Raw genomic sequence first — 19,910 nt, 5'->3', positions numbered from 1 at the left:
AAAAGGACTGATGGGCTGAGTGGCCTATTCTCATTTGTAACCTTTTTCTGTGTTCTTATGTGCGAACACAGCCTTTGCACTAAGTCAGTGTAACCTAACTACAGTTCAGCCCAATGGAAAGAATTTCCTTTTATGCAATTTGGCTAAGAGTGCCTCCATCCAACACTTTAAGACAGGCCTATAGGCTGCAGTTTTGTTCATAAGTAAAAAGTTGTCACCTGTGAAGCTTGACAGTAATATGGGTATCACCATTGAGGAGCAGTGAGTGAGCCACAGTGAGTCACACCCAAAACCACTCTGTTACAGAATGCCTTCAAGACAGAAATTGTACATAATAGATCCACCTTAAATATGTGCCATGAATGATCTTAATCCAACACTGGTATAGTGTTGATTACATGCTAAATTTAATGAGGATGAGTAGGTCTACTAAGATTTCAGAGAGAGAAATGTTTTTCGACATTGCATTTCAGTCTTGATTATCGTACATCAAGTCTACTTCTCTGTCCAGGGGTCTCCCAGTGCTTGTCTTGAAGGCACACATACAGTACCTGCTGGGTATCATTCCAGCCAAGCTTTGTTACACAATGGATCCCTTAATGGACTTAATACTTGGATTAAGGTGAACTGTTTGATTATTTTCAGCTCTTACACGTGTTGAAGGTTGCCTTTCAACTACTATATTTCATAAGTAACGTACAAGTCAAAACTTAAGTAGAAAACAATCTTGTAAATGTTCCAATCAAACAGCTTCTTAATTCAATTATGGCTTCAATTAAGTAATTAGGCTCAGCTGGAATAAAAAACCAGGAGTTGTGTAAGCCTCCAGTACCAAGGCTGGGAACCCCAGCTATGTTCCACATACAGTAGATGTAGATGGCAGGGAACTGATTTTAAAGAGAGAAGGAAACAATGCAAAGAAGAAACAAGATCCCATGTGGTGAGAGCTGAAACAAGGAACAAGCAACAAAGACACCAATCATCAGGTGGGTAACGTGGTGCCCTGTTACACCCTATAGGCACAAAGGACTGACCAGAGGCTGAGACACATAAGACAGGGACAACTAGGAAGCAGCTAATTCTCTTTCAGATCCTGAAATGTGCACAGGCCATTGCATGTTGTTCTATGTTTTTTTTTTGTATTTTAGCTTGTGCTTAGTGATTTCAGACGACATTGTGCAGGCGGTGCGATGGAAAGTACTCAGCATGGGGGATTCGCGATGATTTGAATTTTCCAGCAGTGGCAAAGGAAATCAGGAGTTTCATTTCTGAAATGGTGCAATTTATTTTACACCTCCACGTTGTCGCCATTTAATAACTAAAGTACCACTTTTGTAGTTACATAGTTACTGATGTCTTAGGGTGCAAATCGGGGAAAAAAAAACCTAGAATTCTAACATGCAAGATAGAGAATTGTGGTTAAAAAAAAGGGAAACACTTTTTTTTTGGAAATTGGAGAACTTGTCTTACAATTACACTAATGATATTATATACAAAACTTTTGATATCCTTAGCAAATAGGCATAGTTCAATGGCTTGTGGATATTATAAATGTTTGGCCTTTCAGAATCAGCTTTAAGAAGAAAGTCAGTAAGAGTATGACAGATAATTGCACATAAGTCCTTTATTCAGTTCTCTGTGTGGAGCTGCATTAAGCTTAACCAGAAAATAAATTGAGATATTGAAATATTTTATAATGGTAAAACATGACAAATATGAAGCAGCGGTCACTGGTGACTGGTGAACATTTAATGTGATGTAGTAATAAGCTCCTTACAGTAGTATCAAACAAGTTAATATTTTAATTAAAAGGAAAAATAGATTTGAGATTTCAGTACTGCATTGTTTTTGGATGATGCACATCACTTTACTATTCATTAATAAGAAATCCAGTTATTCCTGATGAGGTTTGCAGCAACCTGGACTGTATGCAAGAAGTTAAGTGTGCGAGACGGGTCCACTTGCTATATGGGATAGCAGTCCATGCAGAGACAGGGAGAACAGGCAAACTTCACACAGAAGGTGCCGCAGTTCAGAATCAAACCCAGGACTCGAGAGCTGTGAGATACCACTCACACTACTATGTTGCCTTCAGCTATCTTTTTCAGTGTTATTTTAGAACGATGCTCTGTTAATGTTTGTCGTGTTTTAGCATTGACTACATACCCACTGAGAAACTGTAACAATACTGATGACTTTCAGTTCCATTTCCTTAGAACAGTTTTAAGCACTTTCATCTAGTCTGAAGGGGGAGTCTTTGCTGTGCTAGTGAGTTCCCTGTCAAGACTCAAAAGAGGAAGGTGAGCTGGCTCCCTCTGCACAAACTGTATGTTAGGGAAAACTCCCATGTACTGGTGTTATTGTGTTCCTGCAAGCTGTGTCCTTTTTGTTTCCTTTTTTGTTAGAGACTGGCTGAGCCTGACCTCTGCGATGTTCTGGGTCCCAGGTAACTGCTAGTTAAGTGCAGTGGGTCTGTGACACAGATTGGCAGTTGTTTTGCTTTGAAGCAGAACCTCACATGCTTGTCTCAGATCTAAAGATGGAGCTTGGAAAAGATTTCATAAAATCCCTTTGATATGATATGAAGGTCGAAGACCTCAGCTGGATTCACTGTTACAAACCTGTGTGGTGGAGGACATCGCTTTAATTGTATGGAGCCCATGGTAGGTGGACTGTCTTTATGAAAATTGATTATATTGATTCCAGATAAAGATTGTAAGTTTTATAGAATACTCTTTGTTTTAAGACAGTAAGAAACAGAAATCTGAATTACAGTATTTCTAAAATTCTGTTCTGATATTTCTGACGTGCTCTTAAAAATGTTATCTATTTTTATTTACTGTTTCAGAGTTGATAGCCTCTTAAAATTAGAGAACAACTATAGATAAAATCCATACAAATATTATTAAAACTCATGTATGCAAGACAAGGTATTACAATATCACATTAATTTGCAACATCCTTTCCACCACAGACAGTGTTATGCCAAGTAGATCAAATGCTATTTATACTTTTGTAAAATACAGAACTTATCAACACTGAGGAGTAATGATTCACTTAATAATAGCAGTTAAGATTTGGTTGTACAGTATGTTTATTCATCTAATAACATGAAGATTTAGAGATTCTTCATAGCATTTGTAGCACAAGGTCATATATGTCATAAATAATTTAAATTCCAAAAAACAGAGAGTTTTTCAGGACAATGGTTGATAGACTAAAAAATAACAGCAGGAAGTGTGATTAAGTCCTCAAGAAGCTTCTGAAACTACTACCCACATTGCACAGACAGATGTGTTTTTCAGCTGCAGTAACTAATGGAGGTAGACTGAAATGCTGTTAAATTTCAGGCAATACTTCTGTGTAGAAGTACCAAATGCATTTATATTTTAATTAAAAATATCAAATCTGGCAATTGGTTTAGTAATTGTAATACACTCCCATGATAATCACAATTAAAAATATTAAGGAGAGGCGTTTCACACATGTAAAGACTTAACAAGCAAACAGAATAAGATTTCTTTACTTTGTTACTATGTTAAGGTTTATTTTACTTTTCTTAAGCATGACGTAAAATAATGCAAATAATTTTTTTTCGCATGTTAAAATTGTCATTTCAGGCTCTTCTGAGGAGTGTGCTCCTTCTGCTCTGCATTTGTCACCTCCTGCCGTTGGCCAGGACAGCCTTTCTAAAGTTTTTCCCTTGCGACACTGACCCGAAATCTTCCAGGGTGGACTGCTCAAAGAGAGGGTTAACCCAAGTGCCGCTGATCAATTCGCAGTCAGTGGTTTCTCTAAATCTGGATGAAAATCGTATCTGGCTGGTGGAGAATAATGCATTCACCGGGCTTCCAAATCTCCAGTATCTCAGTTTGAGTTGGAACTGTCTTCCAAGTAAACTGAAATCTCCTGGCTCACCTCCCTGCCAAATGGTAATTGAGCCAAATGCATTTGTCAATTTAAAAAAACTGCGCCACCTCTTCTTGGCTGGCAATAGTTTAACTAAGGTTCCCAAACTGACCGCTGGCCTGCAGTATCTTAGCATTGAGATCAACAAAATCTTCAATATTACCAGCCCACTGGGTGCTCCAAACCTCAGACAGCTCAACCTCAACAAAAACTGCTTCTTCGCCAACCCCTGCAATCAATCATTTTACATAAAGGAGGACGTTTTAAAGGAAATGCAACACTTACAGAATCTCACTCTGGGGTTCAACAATCTCACAGTCGTACCCTCAGGTCTTCCGTGGTCTTTGGAAAGTCTGGATCTGAGAGAGAACAAGATCAGCGAGATCAAAGAGGCTGACTTTGCCAACCTCACAAGGCTGTGGAACCTGAACCTGGAGTGGAACTGCCAGCGGTGTGATCATGCTGCCCAGCCCTGTTTTCCTTGCCCACACAATGCTTCTATCAGATTGCACCCCAAGGCCTTCCAAAGCCAGGGAAATCTAAACTCCCTAAGCCTTCGAGGGAACTCTCTCAAGAATCTCTCTGAAAGCCTCTTTGTGCCATTAACTAGCCTCTCTAGATTGGACCTGTCTGACAACTTGCTTGCCTACGTTATCCGTAATGGTACCTTCTTCAAACACTTGAAGAACGTCACATCTCTTAACTTGCTTTACAACTATCAACCTCTGAAAACATTTGCAAATCTTTATCTCTCTAAGTACATGGAAGAAATGACTCTCTTGGAAGATTTGTACATCAGTGGCTACTTCTTCCTTGAGTTAGCACCAAGAGGTCTGAGACCTTTATTAAACCTGAGACACCTTCAAAGCTTAGACTTCAGAATGAATTTCATCAATAAAGTCAACATGAGCATATTCAGCCACATGAAGGCTTTGAAAAAGGTGGTCCTTTCACAGAACATGTTGGCATTTTCTCCATCTTGCAAACAAGGAATCGATCAACTTGATAATCAGGACCAAAGCGTAGGGGAGCGTGCACCCCTGGTTCTCCAAGATCTGGGCAGAAATCAAAAAGATTCAGTAGCAAAATGGGATCAATGTCATCAAGTTCCGGAAATGTGGATGTTTCAGAAGAACTTTTGTCAAGGTCACCTTTTCTTTGATTTATCCCAAAACAACATCTTGTCCATTAAAGAAGATATCTTCCTTGGAATAGAGAAAGCGGTCTGCCTGGATTTGTCTTCTAACTACATAAGTCAGCCTCTAGATGGACGTCAGTTTTCGCCATTGAAGAACCTTTCCTACCTCAATCTGGCGCACAACAGGATTGATCTATACTATCCCAATGCTTTTAAAGAACTTGCCACCACTCTTAAAGTCCTGGATCTTACCCATAACGAGTATCATTTTCTCATGAAGGGAATGGGACACCGCTTTGAATTCCTCCGCCACCTGATGTCTCTGGAGGTCCTGAGTTTGTCTGAGAACAATATCGGCATCCGCATTTCCACAAGACTACACAGTTCCTCTCTTAAGTACTTGTATTTTTCAGGCAACCGCCTTGAAATAATGTGGGACAGCAAGTTCGATCAGTATCTCCATTTTTTTACAGACCTTACCAGCCTAATTTTCCTGGACATTTCCAGAAACCAGCTGACATCCTTTCCTCCTGAGGCCCTCTGCAATCTTCCCAAAACACTTGAAAGCCTTAAAGTCAATGATAACCACCTCACGTTCTTCCCTTGGAATCACCTCATAGTCCTGCGCAACCTTAATTATCTAAATCTCAGCTACAATTCCCTCAGTAGCCTACCAAAGGAAATGATTAATTTTGGGCCAATATTAAAAGTCCTGGATCTAAGCCACAACAAAATTAATTGGATTCCCGAAGTTTTCTTCCTAAATGCGACTGCACTGCGCTGCATCCTGCTGAACAACAATAAGCTTAAGCTTCTCTCTTCCCAAAACCTCCCAAGTCCACTCCTTCAAAACCTCTCCCATCTCACTCTTCATGCAAACCCCTTTACATGCACGTGTGATTCCTCCTGGTTCACAGAATTCCTCAAGACGACTAACATAACCATCCCCCACCTCATCGACCTGAGATGCGAATTTCCAGAGTCTCAGCTGGGAGAGCATGTCCTCTCCATGGATCCTCGCTCGTGTCAGGAAATCTATGGAAGCATTGGTTTTCTTTGCACTTTCTTGCTGACCAGCGCGTTTCTCATGGTGTCACTTCTGAAGAAACTCTACGGCTGGGATCTGTGGTACTCTATCCAAGTCTTCTGGGCAGGAAAGAGAGGCTATTCCCTCCTGCCCGGGGGAGAAAGCCAGTATGATGCCTTCGTAGTCTTTGACACCAGGAACGCAGCTGTGACGGACTGGGTTTATAACGACTTACGGGTTAATTTAGAGGATAAGGGGAGGCAACGGTTCAAGCTGTGTTTTGAGGAACGGGACTGGGTCCCAGGGGTTGCATGCATTCAGAATTTGCACAATTCTGTTTACAGTAGTAAGAAAACAGTCTTTGTTCTCGCCAGCGGAAGTTCAGTCAGTGGAATTCTCAGGCAGGCCTTTTTTATGGTTCAACAGCGCCTGCTGGATGAAAAGGTGGATGTGGTTGTGCTGGTCCTCTTGGACAAGGTGTTTTATAAGTCCAGGTATCTTCAGATGAGGAAAATACTCTGTAGAAAATCTGTCTTGACTTGGCCAATGAATCCCCATGCACACCAACACTTTTGGAACAGCATGAAAACCATCCTGGCCTCAGACAACTGCAAATACTATGACTCTAATGTCAATGAGAGCTTCTTAATCAACAATCTTGTCTAAAAGGGCTTTCTGTTAGTTTTTCTCAGCATATTGTATCTGGACTGGGTTCTGTCTCAGACAAAAGACTTTAGAAATAGTTATGCTCTTTATATGGTTGGATTTTCATTTCTATGTTGAATAAAAAAAAACTATTATACCATGTACGAGCTGGTTAATCAAAGACCTTTCTCTTAAAAGCAATGTACACTGTATTTTCGAATGAAAGAGAACTCTTTCCTTATGCACAACATCAGGCAGTTAGAAGAATATAGAATGGGAAAGATGTTTGACAAACAATTTACCGGACCTTGCAGAAATATTCACCCCCTTCCAATGCTGTCCCATTGCATTGAATTAAAAATGCTAGATCCCTATTTTTTTAAGTGGATGTTTTTAAATCAAAACTCAGTTTTTGCTCCACCTGAGCCCTTTTAACATCTTAAGCCCATTCATGTCTGCAAAAATTGCAAAGAAAAATTTGATTGGACGTCACGTCTTGCCTAATTGATCCCACATAACTGAGCTTCTCACCTGTCTTTCTACACTGCTAACCTAGCTAACTATCACATCTGCATGTACTTCAGAGTCCTAAATCATGTTTTTTTTTTCCCCAGGCAGGCAAAGATCTAACAATACTTATAATTAAACGAGATGGGACATCATAGGAAGAAAGTGAATACTTAGGCATGGCAGGGTAGCTCTTCTAAAAATTGAACTGTGATCTGCCTATCGGTTAACACAGGTTATTTTCACCTGGATGAAGCACAATTAAAGAGCGTTTTATTTTTATTCAAATATTATTTCTTTTTCCTTCAGTGGTTGAATGTTAGGCATGTTCATCTTATAATATGCAGCCATTTCACCAGTGCTACCATCTAAAAAAATATTTGACGCATGATTTTGTTTGATAACTTATTTTATGTTTTTGTTGCTGTTTCATCAGACGTTTCTAGATCCATACAGGCAGATAATCCCTGAGTTCTAAGATAAGTAGAACCGCAGTCTCCTGTTCAATGAGTCACACACGTTTTTCACTTGCCTATGAAATTGCAGTTCCTCTTTTTTTACTTGTAAGGTATCTACTTCCGTTTTTATTTTGCATGAATGAGAAGCGAAAGAGATTATGGCATTGAAGTGATGCTATCAGTGAATTTGTCTCAAGAACTGAAACTTAAGAAAAGAAAAAAAACATTTCTTACCACACGTTTTTGGGTAACTGTGGAAACTGGTTTGTTATACTTCATTTTATTTTCTGAAACCCAAGCCATTCATACCAGAACAGTAATTTGGTAATTTAATTCTGTTTATTACTCTATATGCTAAGGAGATCTGTACATTCAGCATGTATTTTTAATATTTAAATATGACACCAAGTGGGTGTTTGTAAACAAAAATACAAATACAGGCAAAAAAAATCTCATACGTCTTTATCGCTGTATATCATTTTATATCCTGTACAAATGCTTTCTGCTTCAAATGAGAGAAGAATACAGTAGAAACATTCATTGTTTAATTTTTGGATCAATTTGCTATGAGATGAAATATGTGGATATAGCACTTTCTAGTGTCTAGTGCTCAGGAAGGGCTGTAATTCACTGCACTGCCCTACAGCTTGCCCAGCCTTTTCAAGATCATCAATATTTCAACCGTTGCCATTTGTAATTGGTAATGTTATTCATTTTGTAAATGATGTTGTACCTTCTTTTGAATTCGTTATAACAGAATATAGGCTGCAGGGTTGTCAGGCCACCAGCTACTGCCCCAAAGCTCTTGGGTCCTGGGTCGCACCCAGTCCCACCATCTGTGTGGAGTCTGCATGTTCTTCCTTGTTTTGCCACGTGCTGTAGTTTACTGCCACCTAAAGACATGCTGGCTAGTTTGATTCGTGTCTGCAGATTGTCCCTGTGTTCTAGTGTGTGAGCTGTGAAGGACTGGCGTGACATCCAGGGTGTCATCCTCTTTCGCACCCTGTGGCTTCTGAAATAGGCTTCAGTTTGATGTGATCTTTGCTAGAAACAAGCAGCTTCCTGTTAATGGTGGTTTTAACTGGATGGCCAGTTACAGCAGCATACAGCAGGGCTCGTTGACTCCAGTCCTCAGGAGTTTAAATGATTAGCAGCTTAAGATGGGTCAGTCCATTCAAAAGTTTCTGAATTGTCCTGGAGCCGAGTTGTGTTAAATCACAGAAACATTGGAGAGATGCACTCAGTAGGAGGGATAAATACATGCAGGGAATATACCACATTTTTGGGAACCCCTCCTCAGCACTAGTCTAATCTGGGGACAAACTGGAAAGTGCTATTAAACTTCTCCCATTAATTTTCTGTATTACATTTCTTCACACTATCATTATATTTACACTTTGATGATTGATGATTTCAAATGTTATAATATGGCATGACTGCATTCATAACACATTCCTCAACTTGTTAAAAAACACTTCACAAAGTAGCCCTTCAGTGTTTATAGCTTATAGTCAGTCTCTGCATCCTTTCCTGCGCTACTGGGACTGAACGGCTGTCTGTTTTAGCTGTGAGTTGATAAGATATGCCAGTGATTTATTGAAGGTGATTCACTGTTCTACCTCAGGTCTGGATCACTCACAGCTAGAGAGAACTGAAGGACTCCAGACACAGAAAATCGAGGAATCATTATAGATTAGCATTTTATAATTTGATAATTTGATAAGGCACATACTGTAAATATGGTGTGCATACCAATTAACAACAGCAATCCGTGCAGCCCACAGTGCATACTGTATGAAAGTTGGACTTTGCTGAAGGTCATCTACGTGCTTGCAACAAATACCATCACTTTGTTCCTCCTAGTTCATTAACCATACTGTATATGCATGTGTGTATATTTCCTTTCCAAACTGATACTGGTCCATAAGCAATTGTTACTATTTCTAGTTGCATTCCAATCGCAATTAAATTGCTGATATATGAAAACCAAAAAGAGGGCATGGAAATCTAGGATGAAAAGGACAGTATTAAGCAATATATTACAAATTGCTTTGCTGTGAAAGCAGTCACATTGCTGCTACATGGTACACACTGTAGTCTAAAAGTGTTAAGGAAGTGCCAGCAGAGGGCATCAAAACATATTTCTGCAAAGTATTGAAATAAGCGTTACTGTAACAGCATACAAACTGTAGAACAAGGGTAAAATAAACTTCTAAACTCTGAACCAAAGAACAGCATGGCCCGTATTCTCTGAAAGGTTTCACTGTCTGTACAAACACTTTGCATTATTCCATACCAAGCTTGTTTTCAAAGATGTCGCGTATTACAAGTTTCATCCTACCCAATCAAACTTTTGACAGTGTAAAAACGAGAACCAAGCTGTGTGTGTAAATATATAATTCTATGATGTGTGAGTCTGGAAGATTTTGCCTGGTTTATATTAAATGTCGAATGACAGTAATGCCTCACACCAGGCTTACTGACCAGACATACTGGATCTAGTTGTCTAATGACTCCACTCTGCATTCAGAGGTTCACTAGGAATAACAACACCCAGGAACTGAGCATATTGAAAGATTTGTTGAGTGTTTTAGTCACAACACCTTTGGCTTAGCCTGCCTGGCTGAGGGCCAGTCCAAAGGGGAGAGTGAGGAGTGACCAAGAGGCAGCTGCAGAGGTGGAGTTGGGACAGAGGAAGGATGTAAAAGAGACCTGCGAGGGAGAGACTGGGCTCGCGTACAGGATTTATAATGCAGAAGGCGAGGAAATGACATCAGGAGTGATTTGCGAATTACTGACAGTAGAGACAGATTGAGCTTGAACTAGGCAGTTGTCATCCTTCCCAAACTTTCATTATAAAGCTTCATTTAAAGCTGTGTCTGAGACCGAGTGTGACTCAGGAATGAGGTTATCTTCATTCAGACTCGGATTCATGGGCATCTCTGCTGGTCATGAGGGCCAGTCATCGGTGGTGTCATTGTTTACAGTGGAATAAGTAATAGGTTTATTCCATGCTGGAAAAAAAGAAGAAAGAAAACACAAGGTTTCGGCCGTGGAGCCTTCTTCAGGTGTGAAGAAGTGGTCAACCACCTTTCTGCTCCTCGAGAGCCATTGTGTTTTCTGGTTTTATTAACTAATCGGATAAGTTTAGATTAATTTTGGAACAGGGAAAAGGGGGGGTTCCCAAAGCTGGAAAAGATTAAGTAAGTCTGTTTCATGCTCCTCACGTCTGTCACACCTGCACCTGAGACACCCTATTAATTTACCTGGAGGCTCCTTGTCTGCTGTTCAGCTTAACCTACGGTTTTCACTCCTGGTCCCAGAAGGCCACACAGGTGCTGCTGGTTTTTGTTACAGTTGAGTTTATTTGCTATTCGAAGCTTTGTTTGAATCAACAAGTTGTTTTTTTTTTCCCAACTCCAAGGTTTGGGAGTTTATTTAATGCAATAGTCAAAAGACAACCTCCAACATGTTTAAGAGCTGAAAGCAGCCAAACAGTTCAAACTGATCTTATTGTTAATTAAATTAAGGGTTCAGTTGTATTCCGTGAGAACAAAAATCAGCATGTATCAGGTTATCCAGGACCGGTATGGGACCCTGTGGTCTGACTGGTAGGAAGAAAGTACAACATTTATAATCCCAGACAATACCCCCTCTAGCCCAGCAGCCAAACCTCAAAAGGAATAAACTAAAAAAATGAAGTGTCACAGTCGTGATCTGTTCAGCTTTGGAAGTTAAAACTGCCCGCGGAAGATTAACGGTAGATGTAAAAATCAATATCCAGTGCATTTGATAATTAAGGAATTCATCTCTCCGTCTGTCTGCCTACTAAAGCCTTTTTCCCTCCTCTTTTTCCATATAACCAAAACACTGCTGTTTCCACTCTGAAAGAATCAATAGTATCGATTGTCACCTCAGTTACGAGAAAATACCAGAGGACTGGGGTGATTGAAAATTAACTGTCAGGGCTGTGCTGGTACAGTACAAAGGAGATTAAAAGCGATAACAGCGAGGAGGAAGGAAATGTAGACCTTGATGTCTAGAAGAATTAAAAGCAATGAAAACAGATGACTTGCTCTGCTGTGCGGTACAATCAATGAATTTGATATTAGCGCAAGATCCAACCCTTTGAACTCCTATAAATTTTTTTTTCAATTATTTTTTAAAAACTTTACAACGGGAGCTTTACCACCGTTTCTTAGCATTTATCTTTGCTATTTCAACCCACTGATAGCTTCTTACTTTCCATGTCCAATCGGGGATACGTTCAGCTGTTGGCATGGAGTTTCTGCTCTCCCAATCAATAGTACAATTCATGCTCGCTTACTTCACTGATATATTGGATTCAATACAGTAGATCTGCTTAAAGTTTAAAGATTCTGCTATCATTTGTTTAGATTTAGTTTAAAAGTTAAATGCATTCCTTGCTCATTCCAAAAAGAGGTATTTCTCTTAAAATTACACTTCAATGCTGCTCCGTGCCATGTCGGGATAAGGGATTTGCAGATAATGGGTTTTTCCTCTGCAGCAGAAATTCCCTGACCTGGTCTTCATGACCCCAGTATTTACTGTTGTTCCTGCTGAGCTCTCAATTACTTAATGAGAGCCTTAAATTTATCTCAAAAATTGATTAATTAATGTTTGTCTTTTTTTTTTGGTTTCTAAGAAGCTCCATATGTTAAGTTATGCCTCCAATTACATAGTTAACCTGACATGTCTGGCAGTTTAAGAGCTGACATTTAACATTATAACTTGAATTAATGCAGTTACTCAATTAAGGGCTCAATTAAGCATTATTCAGATGGGTTGAAAACTGTCAGACACTGAGGCCACCTGTTGCATGAACCCTTGTTGCAGAGAGATTGTGTAGGGTCCATTTTCTGCTTTCTTCTAATCCTCTCAACAGGTCTGTCTCATGCCTGAATGAACACTCTTTTCAATTCCTATTTTTTCTAAATATCCCTAACCTCAGCTTTCTTAAAATGATAGCTTGTGAAGTACTATACTTCCCATCAAGCTACATTTGCTAATCTTTCTAATGAAAGCTTAAAAATATCTACTAGGTAGTGACAATAGAAAACTTTATGGTCATAACCAATTTTAAAACTACAGTAAGACTGTTGCATCAAATAATTCTCCTAATATTTTTGTCACCAAATATTTTTAGCATTATCATGTCCAAATATCAAATGCTGTGGATCATCCTTTTCCAGACAAAACGGCCTTTCTTAACACATTTTTATTGTGTTATGTTTTGTACACATTCTGTATTCTGTGTGCCATTTCGTCTTTTGTATCCTACTGATCATATCACATCTAGGAACTTGTAGCAAAAAATTGAACCATTTTCTGACACTGGTGATGCTCTGTATCCTGCTGTGTCCCATTAATGTTTGGATTTTCAACAGCACTTTGGTTCTTTTTGCCTGAAGTTAAGAAAGGAAACGGGTTCCCATGGTTTTGAAAAATATATGTCTTTGCATGTGCCATGGCTTTTACACTGTAAGTGTATACACATTATTTACCGGACCTTCTATTAGAAATATATGGACAATTGCATTTTGGATTGTTTGATCTACAGTGTCATTCTTGATATTGTTTGTCTATAAAAACTTGCCGTTTCAATTTTTCTTCCTGTACCTTTTCTGTACAGGAAATAGTACAGTAAAGCAATCATACAGTAAAAGCAAGCTACAAATAATCAATCGTGCTCTACCAAGGTACATTTGATGTATTAATGTATACGATGTCATTGGTATTATCCAAACATTACCCGATTTGAAGTATACTGTATATGTGGCCCATTGATTGCAGTTTTGCTTTAAAAATTGCAGCAGTACACTTCTTGATCAACAGAATATTTCATAGAAATTTGCCCCCTTCTTGCTACAAAGCAAAATGTTCATTTTTGTCATCAGAACAGAGGAGATCTACAAAGATATAGACAGTGGGATCCCACTGCGTCATTTAAAAGAGAAGATAATCAAATGTAATAACATGTGTTGTTTTAAATCAGTGTACTGTATGAGATGTATTAAAGCATCTGTGCATCACTGTAGTTGACATCTTTGAAATGACTGGGGCTGTCCACCTCCACTGGTCCTGGGGTGCCAGTGTGTCTGCACGTTTTCAGAGTCTTGTACAGTAGCTGTTGAATTGGACCAATAATGCCAATACTGAGCTGACTTATGTCACTTGAAACACAGATGGAACTAAAGCCAGCAGACACACTGGCTCACCAGGACATCACTGCCGCAAGATATATAAAGGTTTAAGGTTTATGCCTCTGTCCTTCACTCCTCTGTCTTAAATAAACGTCTGTAGCAGTATATAAGAGAAACAAATCTCTTTCAGGTGCTCCAAAGATCCTGCCGCTGATCAATTATCTCATGTTGTATTGCAAACAGTAACTCTTGCTATTATTCAGCAAAACCCACAAGTCCCATCCTTGTGTCCACAGCAAAACTGAGACACTATGTTCCATAAATATTAATGACATATTAACCAGATCATTTGCTCCGAGCCAGAAAATTATTGCTGATAACTCCTTTTGGGTCAGATATTTTATTGAACGGCTTCTATTTGCGTGAAACGTTGTTTGTTGCTGGGAGACTGTGATTGTGAGAAGGTTAATTAAAATGTGACCCCCCCCCCACCTCAGTCACAGTTTCTTCTTTTTTTTTTTAATTATTCCCCCCACCTAATGTGACCCACCAGTGAAGTTCCAGTGCTCCGTTTGCCAGCTGTTTCCATTAAATCTTAGGAGCCATCCTGCTATTTGAAAAAGAGCACTTTTAGACACGAGAGAAGGGTTTAGGGAAGATTATTCATGACCTGTCCTGGCAGCTTCCATTAGCTCTTCCTGCAGAAAGATCAGCAGTTTAATTAATGCCTTTTTGATGAGGGATTGTTAGTCATCAACCCCCAGTTCCCAAGAGGTACAAGACTGTGTTAATGGCTTTACTGGATGCCTGCAACTCAAATAAAAAAAGGACAGATCAGCTATCAAAGAGGTGATAGGAATAAATTCATAAGACTTTTCGGGTTATCTCAGTTTGCTGTCCAAAAAAAGTTCTGATCTTTTCTAGTGCTGTGGGTAGCTGCCAAAAGAAATTGTTTTCTTCCTACACTGCTCAAAAAGACATTTTAGATTATCTTAACTGCCTGTACGCAGTTCTAAACTCTGCCAGATAGTTTTACTGTTGAGCTTTTCTTCTAGTGATTGGTGCTCCAAGAAAGGAAGAGGATGAAAAGGATAACGCAGGAGCAGATATAGATTGCCGTGTATGTTGGCAGTTTGTATGTGAGAAATGATGATGTCTCTTAAAAAAGCGAAAAAAAACAACCATTCACATGAACATGCAGGGGTGACGCAGGTTATAAACAGCCCTGACAAAGGCAGGCAGAGAGGTAGGCCAGTGTAGAGGGGTCAGTCCTTGCACTGAAGGTGTGGCGGTGATAGTGTCAGAGCTCAGTGTCCGCAGTGAGGCCGTTAGCATCCCGTTCAGGTGGCTGCAGCCTCTCTCGGGGATTCACAGTGTCCATTGTGGCAAAAGGACACAGCAGAGCCCTGATTGCTTTTTATCTTCAGGCTGTGCTGGAATTGACAACTGGGGAATAGCAGCAACACAAAAGTAGAGCAAGTCTTGACTGTGAACAGCATGGGAAGGGAACAATGTTTTCAGCCAACAATGGTGTGATGCAGTAACTACGAGAAGAATGAAAAGGTCTGTAGCGTCTTTGACTTATTTTTTACAACTCCGTGTGTCACAGCCAATTGGCTGCTCTTCCTGGTTTTTTACTTTTGCTTTCTCCAGAAGTGGCTCCCTTTTATTTCTCGAGCTGCTTTTTACAAATGTGTTAGCTATTTTAAAAATTCATGTGGGATTCTCAGCACTGGGCTCACACAGTGGAATTAGTTCCAGGCCTTAAAGATCATGTGAACCCATGTAATGCTGGTGAGCTACAGTATGTGCTACTATTCTCCGCAGATGGAAATCATTTTATCAATGTTGCACCTGAAATTAATTGTCATATAGAAGGTGATTATGAAGGACGCTTGGCTGATAGGTGACAGTGTGTGACACTGTCTGTGACACACAATGTGACAGTGAAGGCATATTCAGTATACTGCAGATTTAATCTTTAACTTGTCTTTTTAAAACAGTTTCAAACAGGTTTTTTTCTTTTCTTTTGTCTTTTCTTGGCAGACAAAAAACCTTTTAGTCGTTATTTCTGTCAGTGTATAGAATGATATTTTTTAATGGAACCAAATCTGCCAATTTTAATTTTCTTCCTAATTTATTTATTTTAGGCTTTCATCCAAAGTGACTTACATTTACACCCATTAAATGTATACAGCTGGGTTTCGTACTGGAACAATCCAGAAGTACTTCACTCAAGAGTACAACAGCTGTGTCTCATTTGGGATTTGAACGCACAACCCCCCAGTTATGAGGCCAGAACCCTGTCCACTAACCCCATAGTTACAATTCTTAAGCCAGTGCATTTAACTTTATAATCAAAATAACTAATCTGTGAAACAGTGCACCCAGCCTGTAACAATACGTCTTTTAACACTGAGCTACCGTACAGTTAGGATGCAGCATGGTAGTGCAGTGGTTAGCACTTCTTCCTTGCAGTGCTGGGACCCTGGGTTCAATTCCAGACCTGTGGTGCGGTGGGTGTGGAGTCTGTATGTTTGTGTGGGTTTCCTCTGGGTGCTCTGGTTTCCTTCCACAGTCCAAAGACATGCTGGTGGGTTCATTGGCTTGTGGGAAAATTGGCGCTGGTGTGAGTAGGTGTGTTTGCCCTGTAGTGGACTGACTCCAGCTTCCTGTATTAGATGAAGCAAGAGAAAATGGATGGACAGAAGATCTTGCTCTCATCAGAACGAAACAGGTGCGTGACTTAATTCTCCCATGAAAAACTATTTCAATCTTTTTTTCCTGCAGTGCTGTACGAGGGGAGCCGGTCCCGACTCCTGTAAAGTGCGTTGTTTAGGACCCTATGCAGACGGTATAATCCGGAAGTGACTGGAGAAGGACAACAGGGAAAACACAGCTGGATCTGGGCGGCATAACAGACAGGGGGGTGGTGACGGCAGCGATCCGGTTCTTCGGGGGGGGCGGGCGAAGGGGGAAATCAGGGCGCAGACAAAATCCAATAGCCAGAAGGTCTATCCGAGACGAAGAAGAGAAACAGGGAACTTAGGACCAGGAACACAGAAGTTAAAATCATAATGGAGCCAGGCGTTTCTAACCCCGGACTCAGAGGGTCAGGACGCCGGGGTGAAGCCTATGCCTTCGGGTCTCTTCTGGACTTGCGGGCGCCCATCTTCCAATGCACGGGTATCAGTAATAGACAGGGAAGAAGGGGCAGGTGAACGTAATAAGGAAACGAAAATACAAAAGGGTCGGAGCGCCCTCTAGAGGAGGGATGACCATCGTGACATGCTGTCTGCCAAGCTCAGCGTTGGTAATATCTCATTGAATGTGATGCTGAATATTGTGGTTTAACAGCTTAACGAACAGGTGCTGGGAGATGGGATGAGGAATGCCCTTGAAATATGAAGAAACTGAGACTTTTTAAAAAGAGAATATTTAGCAGTTTTTAATTTGGGTGGTGGACTATCCCATCCAGGTTGTAAAACCCCCTGATGAAGACCATGCAAACCAGACGTGCAAGTGGATTTCTATTGTGAAACGTGTTGTTGGTTCTATGAGTAGTGTAACTATCCAGCATTGGTATGGGGGTAATTAAGTCATTTCAAGGGACAAGGTAGATTTCTAAGACTTTATTACTGGAAAAATTCAAAAATCAGGTCTGGTGTAGGAATCCAAAAGAAAAAAAAACAATCTACTCTCTAGTCTTGACAGGATGCTCTAGCACATAAAATAGATTTTAACTCAGTCCCTTAAACAGGCTCTACAAGTCAAGTAATGCCAGGAAGAAAAAGAGACATAGTGGACAATACTTACTAACCTGTGTCCCTTGCACACAGTACAGTTCCTACACAGGTCTGCTCCCAAGCATACACTCCTCACTGATGTGATTTTAGGGCAACAGCTGAGTTTGATGAACATTTCACAAAATTATCCGAGTTACTCTTGCTGTATTTGAGCCACTGATGGGAGAAGAGATACTGGAGAAATGATGTCAGGAAGGAAGTTCTTGAGACTTGCAGTGTGGCTGTCCTGCAGGCCAGTTCTGTGAGCTGCAGACAATAACCGCTATCATCTTCCTAATCTGCAGGATAAAAATAGGGGTGTTCAAGTCTGTGGAGAAGAAAGCAATGAAGATTCTAATCCCTGCTCTGGGTTAGTTTCCATGTCTCCAGTTTCCACCTTGATAAATTAAAGGTCAACTCTGCCTCTTCTACAACAGACGGATGTTGCTATTTGAATGCTTGACATAATCAAAGAGACAAATAAGGACTTTTGATTGTTACAATCAATTGATTAATTTTATCTATCCCAGTCACGATAACCTCTTGTTGCATAGTCTAGTGTTACTGAAAGAAACCTTAAGGTTTATTTTTACATCACTCTACATTTTCAAATTGAAAAGACCAAACTGTGTCAGTAACTGAACTTTCTTATAAGACTGGATGCTGTTGCATACATTCTTAGTTATTCCTGTGAGCTGTCATATAGACATTACACTGTTGTATACCATGGTAAAATCAAGGTGAAGCAAAGCTCAGGGAGACCATAGTAAGAGTGTGGTAATGAATAAAGAGAATGCTAAAATATTACTCAGAATATGGTAAAGAATGGCAAAGCAAAAATAAATGCATGGTCTAAAAATACTTACCATAGGGAACTATTGTACCTTAAGTGTTTGTACACTATGGTGTCATGATTGCTCTTTAACGTCCACAATAACAATGTTAGCTGTTCAGTATCTTTTAATAGTGAAGATTTAGCAGCTGGAAAATACACAATTGATCATTCAAAAACTGTACAGCTGTTCATTTTATTTTTTGTAACATAAACAATCATCATTGTCATATCAGAAATGTGATGCTGATTTTGACTTGTGTTTATATGTACACAATTATTGTTTTTTTTTTTGCATAAAGTAATAATAATGTTGTCTGCCATGAACTTGTCTCCCTGGAGCGGACCAATTAATTTGAATTCACAGCCCACCAACTCCAAAGTAGAACTCAGTTATCTTTTCCTTTCACATCAGCTTTGCCCTTTGTTGAGTTCTGCTTCAGACGAACCTTAATTTCATATTCTGGGCAGCGCGGAGCTCCTGCATAAAGAATGTACATCCAAATCCTGTCATTTGTGTTGAAGCTTGAAACCCACTGATTGACCTACAGTGGTCTCAACTGTCCAAACCCATCTCTTCGAAGATCTGCTCCCGGCAACTGTTCTGCACTGAAGACCGCCTCAGCCTCTGCAGACACAGACAAGTGCAGCGCTGGAATCTGCACATTTTGAGGTTTGTATCGTGGGTGGTGCAGCGCACAATTTTAATTCCTTCTCTTTGGAATCAGTATACTGTATTTTCAGTTTCACTTCATAAAAATATTGGGCTTGCCATTCAACTAAAAATGTTATTTTTATTTCTATAGGTGCTCCAGACTACATTAACAAGCTACAGTTTGCTTTTCATTGTCCTCTGTTGCACTAGGGTTTGCATTTAATATCTTTGATCACAGTTTTACTTATTGTTCTTGTTCTGCTGTGCTTATATAGTAATTTAATTTGCCCTCAATGTTGTAAGGTGCTGGAATACCTTGTAGAGGGAACAGGAGTAATGCAGTGTACAGTACCCACACTGCACTACAGAACATGCAGGGCGCTTTATGCACATACAAGATTTTGTGTTTGCATATGTACCATAATTTGGGGGCTCAGAGAACACACTACACAGCTCCCTGGACAGCAACGAACTCCACTGGGCCAAAAAACTGGGTCCCCACATACGGCACTGTTCTACACAGCCCAGGCTTCAGTGCACTGACCCTAATACACAGAAATAAACTAATAACATGGTGACTCTGAGCAGAATGTAAACTACAAGAGAACAGAACGTGCAAGAAAAGCAAAGATTCTTAATGGGCCTTCATGTTCTACATAAGACAATGTGCAGCACACAGACTATGGTCAGCATTCAAGTATCGCTAGGAGCTTTAACAAATTTTGAAGCCTTTCAAAATGCTACATCATCACTATATTTTCTCCTCTTCATTCCAAACTCTATTGCTCAG

The 19,910-nt window shown here is 40.0% G+C and overlaps 1 protein-coding gene across 1 annotated transcript; it reads left to right on the top strand.

The window, feature by feature from the left end:
- The first annotated feature begins 1,902 nt into the window (after positions 1–1,902).
- Positions 1,903–6,839, top strand: tlr9 (toll-like receptor 9). The gene is made up of 2 exons (XM_015348046.2): positions 1,903–2,663; positions 3,621–6,839. The coding sequence occupies exons 1-2, from the start codon at positions 2,652–2,654 to the stop codon at positions 6,738–6,740; spliced, it is 3,132 nt and encodes a 1,043-aa protein (XP_015203532.2). The 5' UTR covers positions 1,903–2,651; the 3' UTR covers positions 6,741–6,839.
- The last annotated feature ends 13,071 nt before the right edge of the window (positions 6,840–19,910 follow it).

Source organism: Lepisosteus oculatus, chromosome 4, assembly GCF_040954835.1.
Source record: "Lepisosteus oculatus isolate fLepOcu1 chromosome 4, fLepOcu1.hap2, whole genome shotgun sequence".
Classification (NCBI taxonomy): domain Eukaryota; kingdom Metazoa; phylum Chordata; class Actinopteri; order Semionotiformes; family Lepisosteidae; genus Lepisosteus; species Lepisosteus oculatus.
The sequence above is the reverse complement of the archived record's forward strand: the minus strand, read 5'-3'. Positions and strand labels throughout refer to the sequence as shown.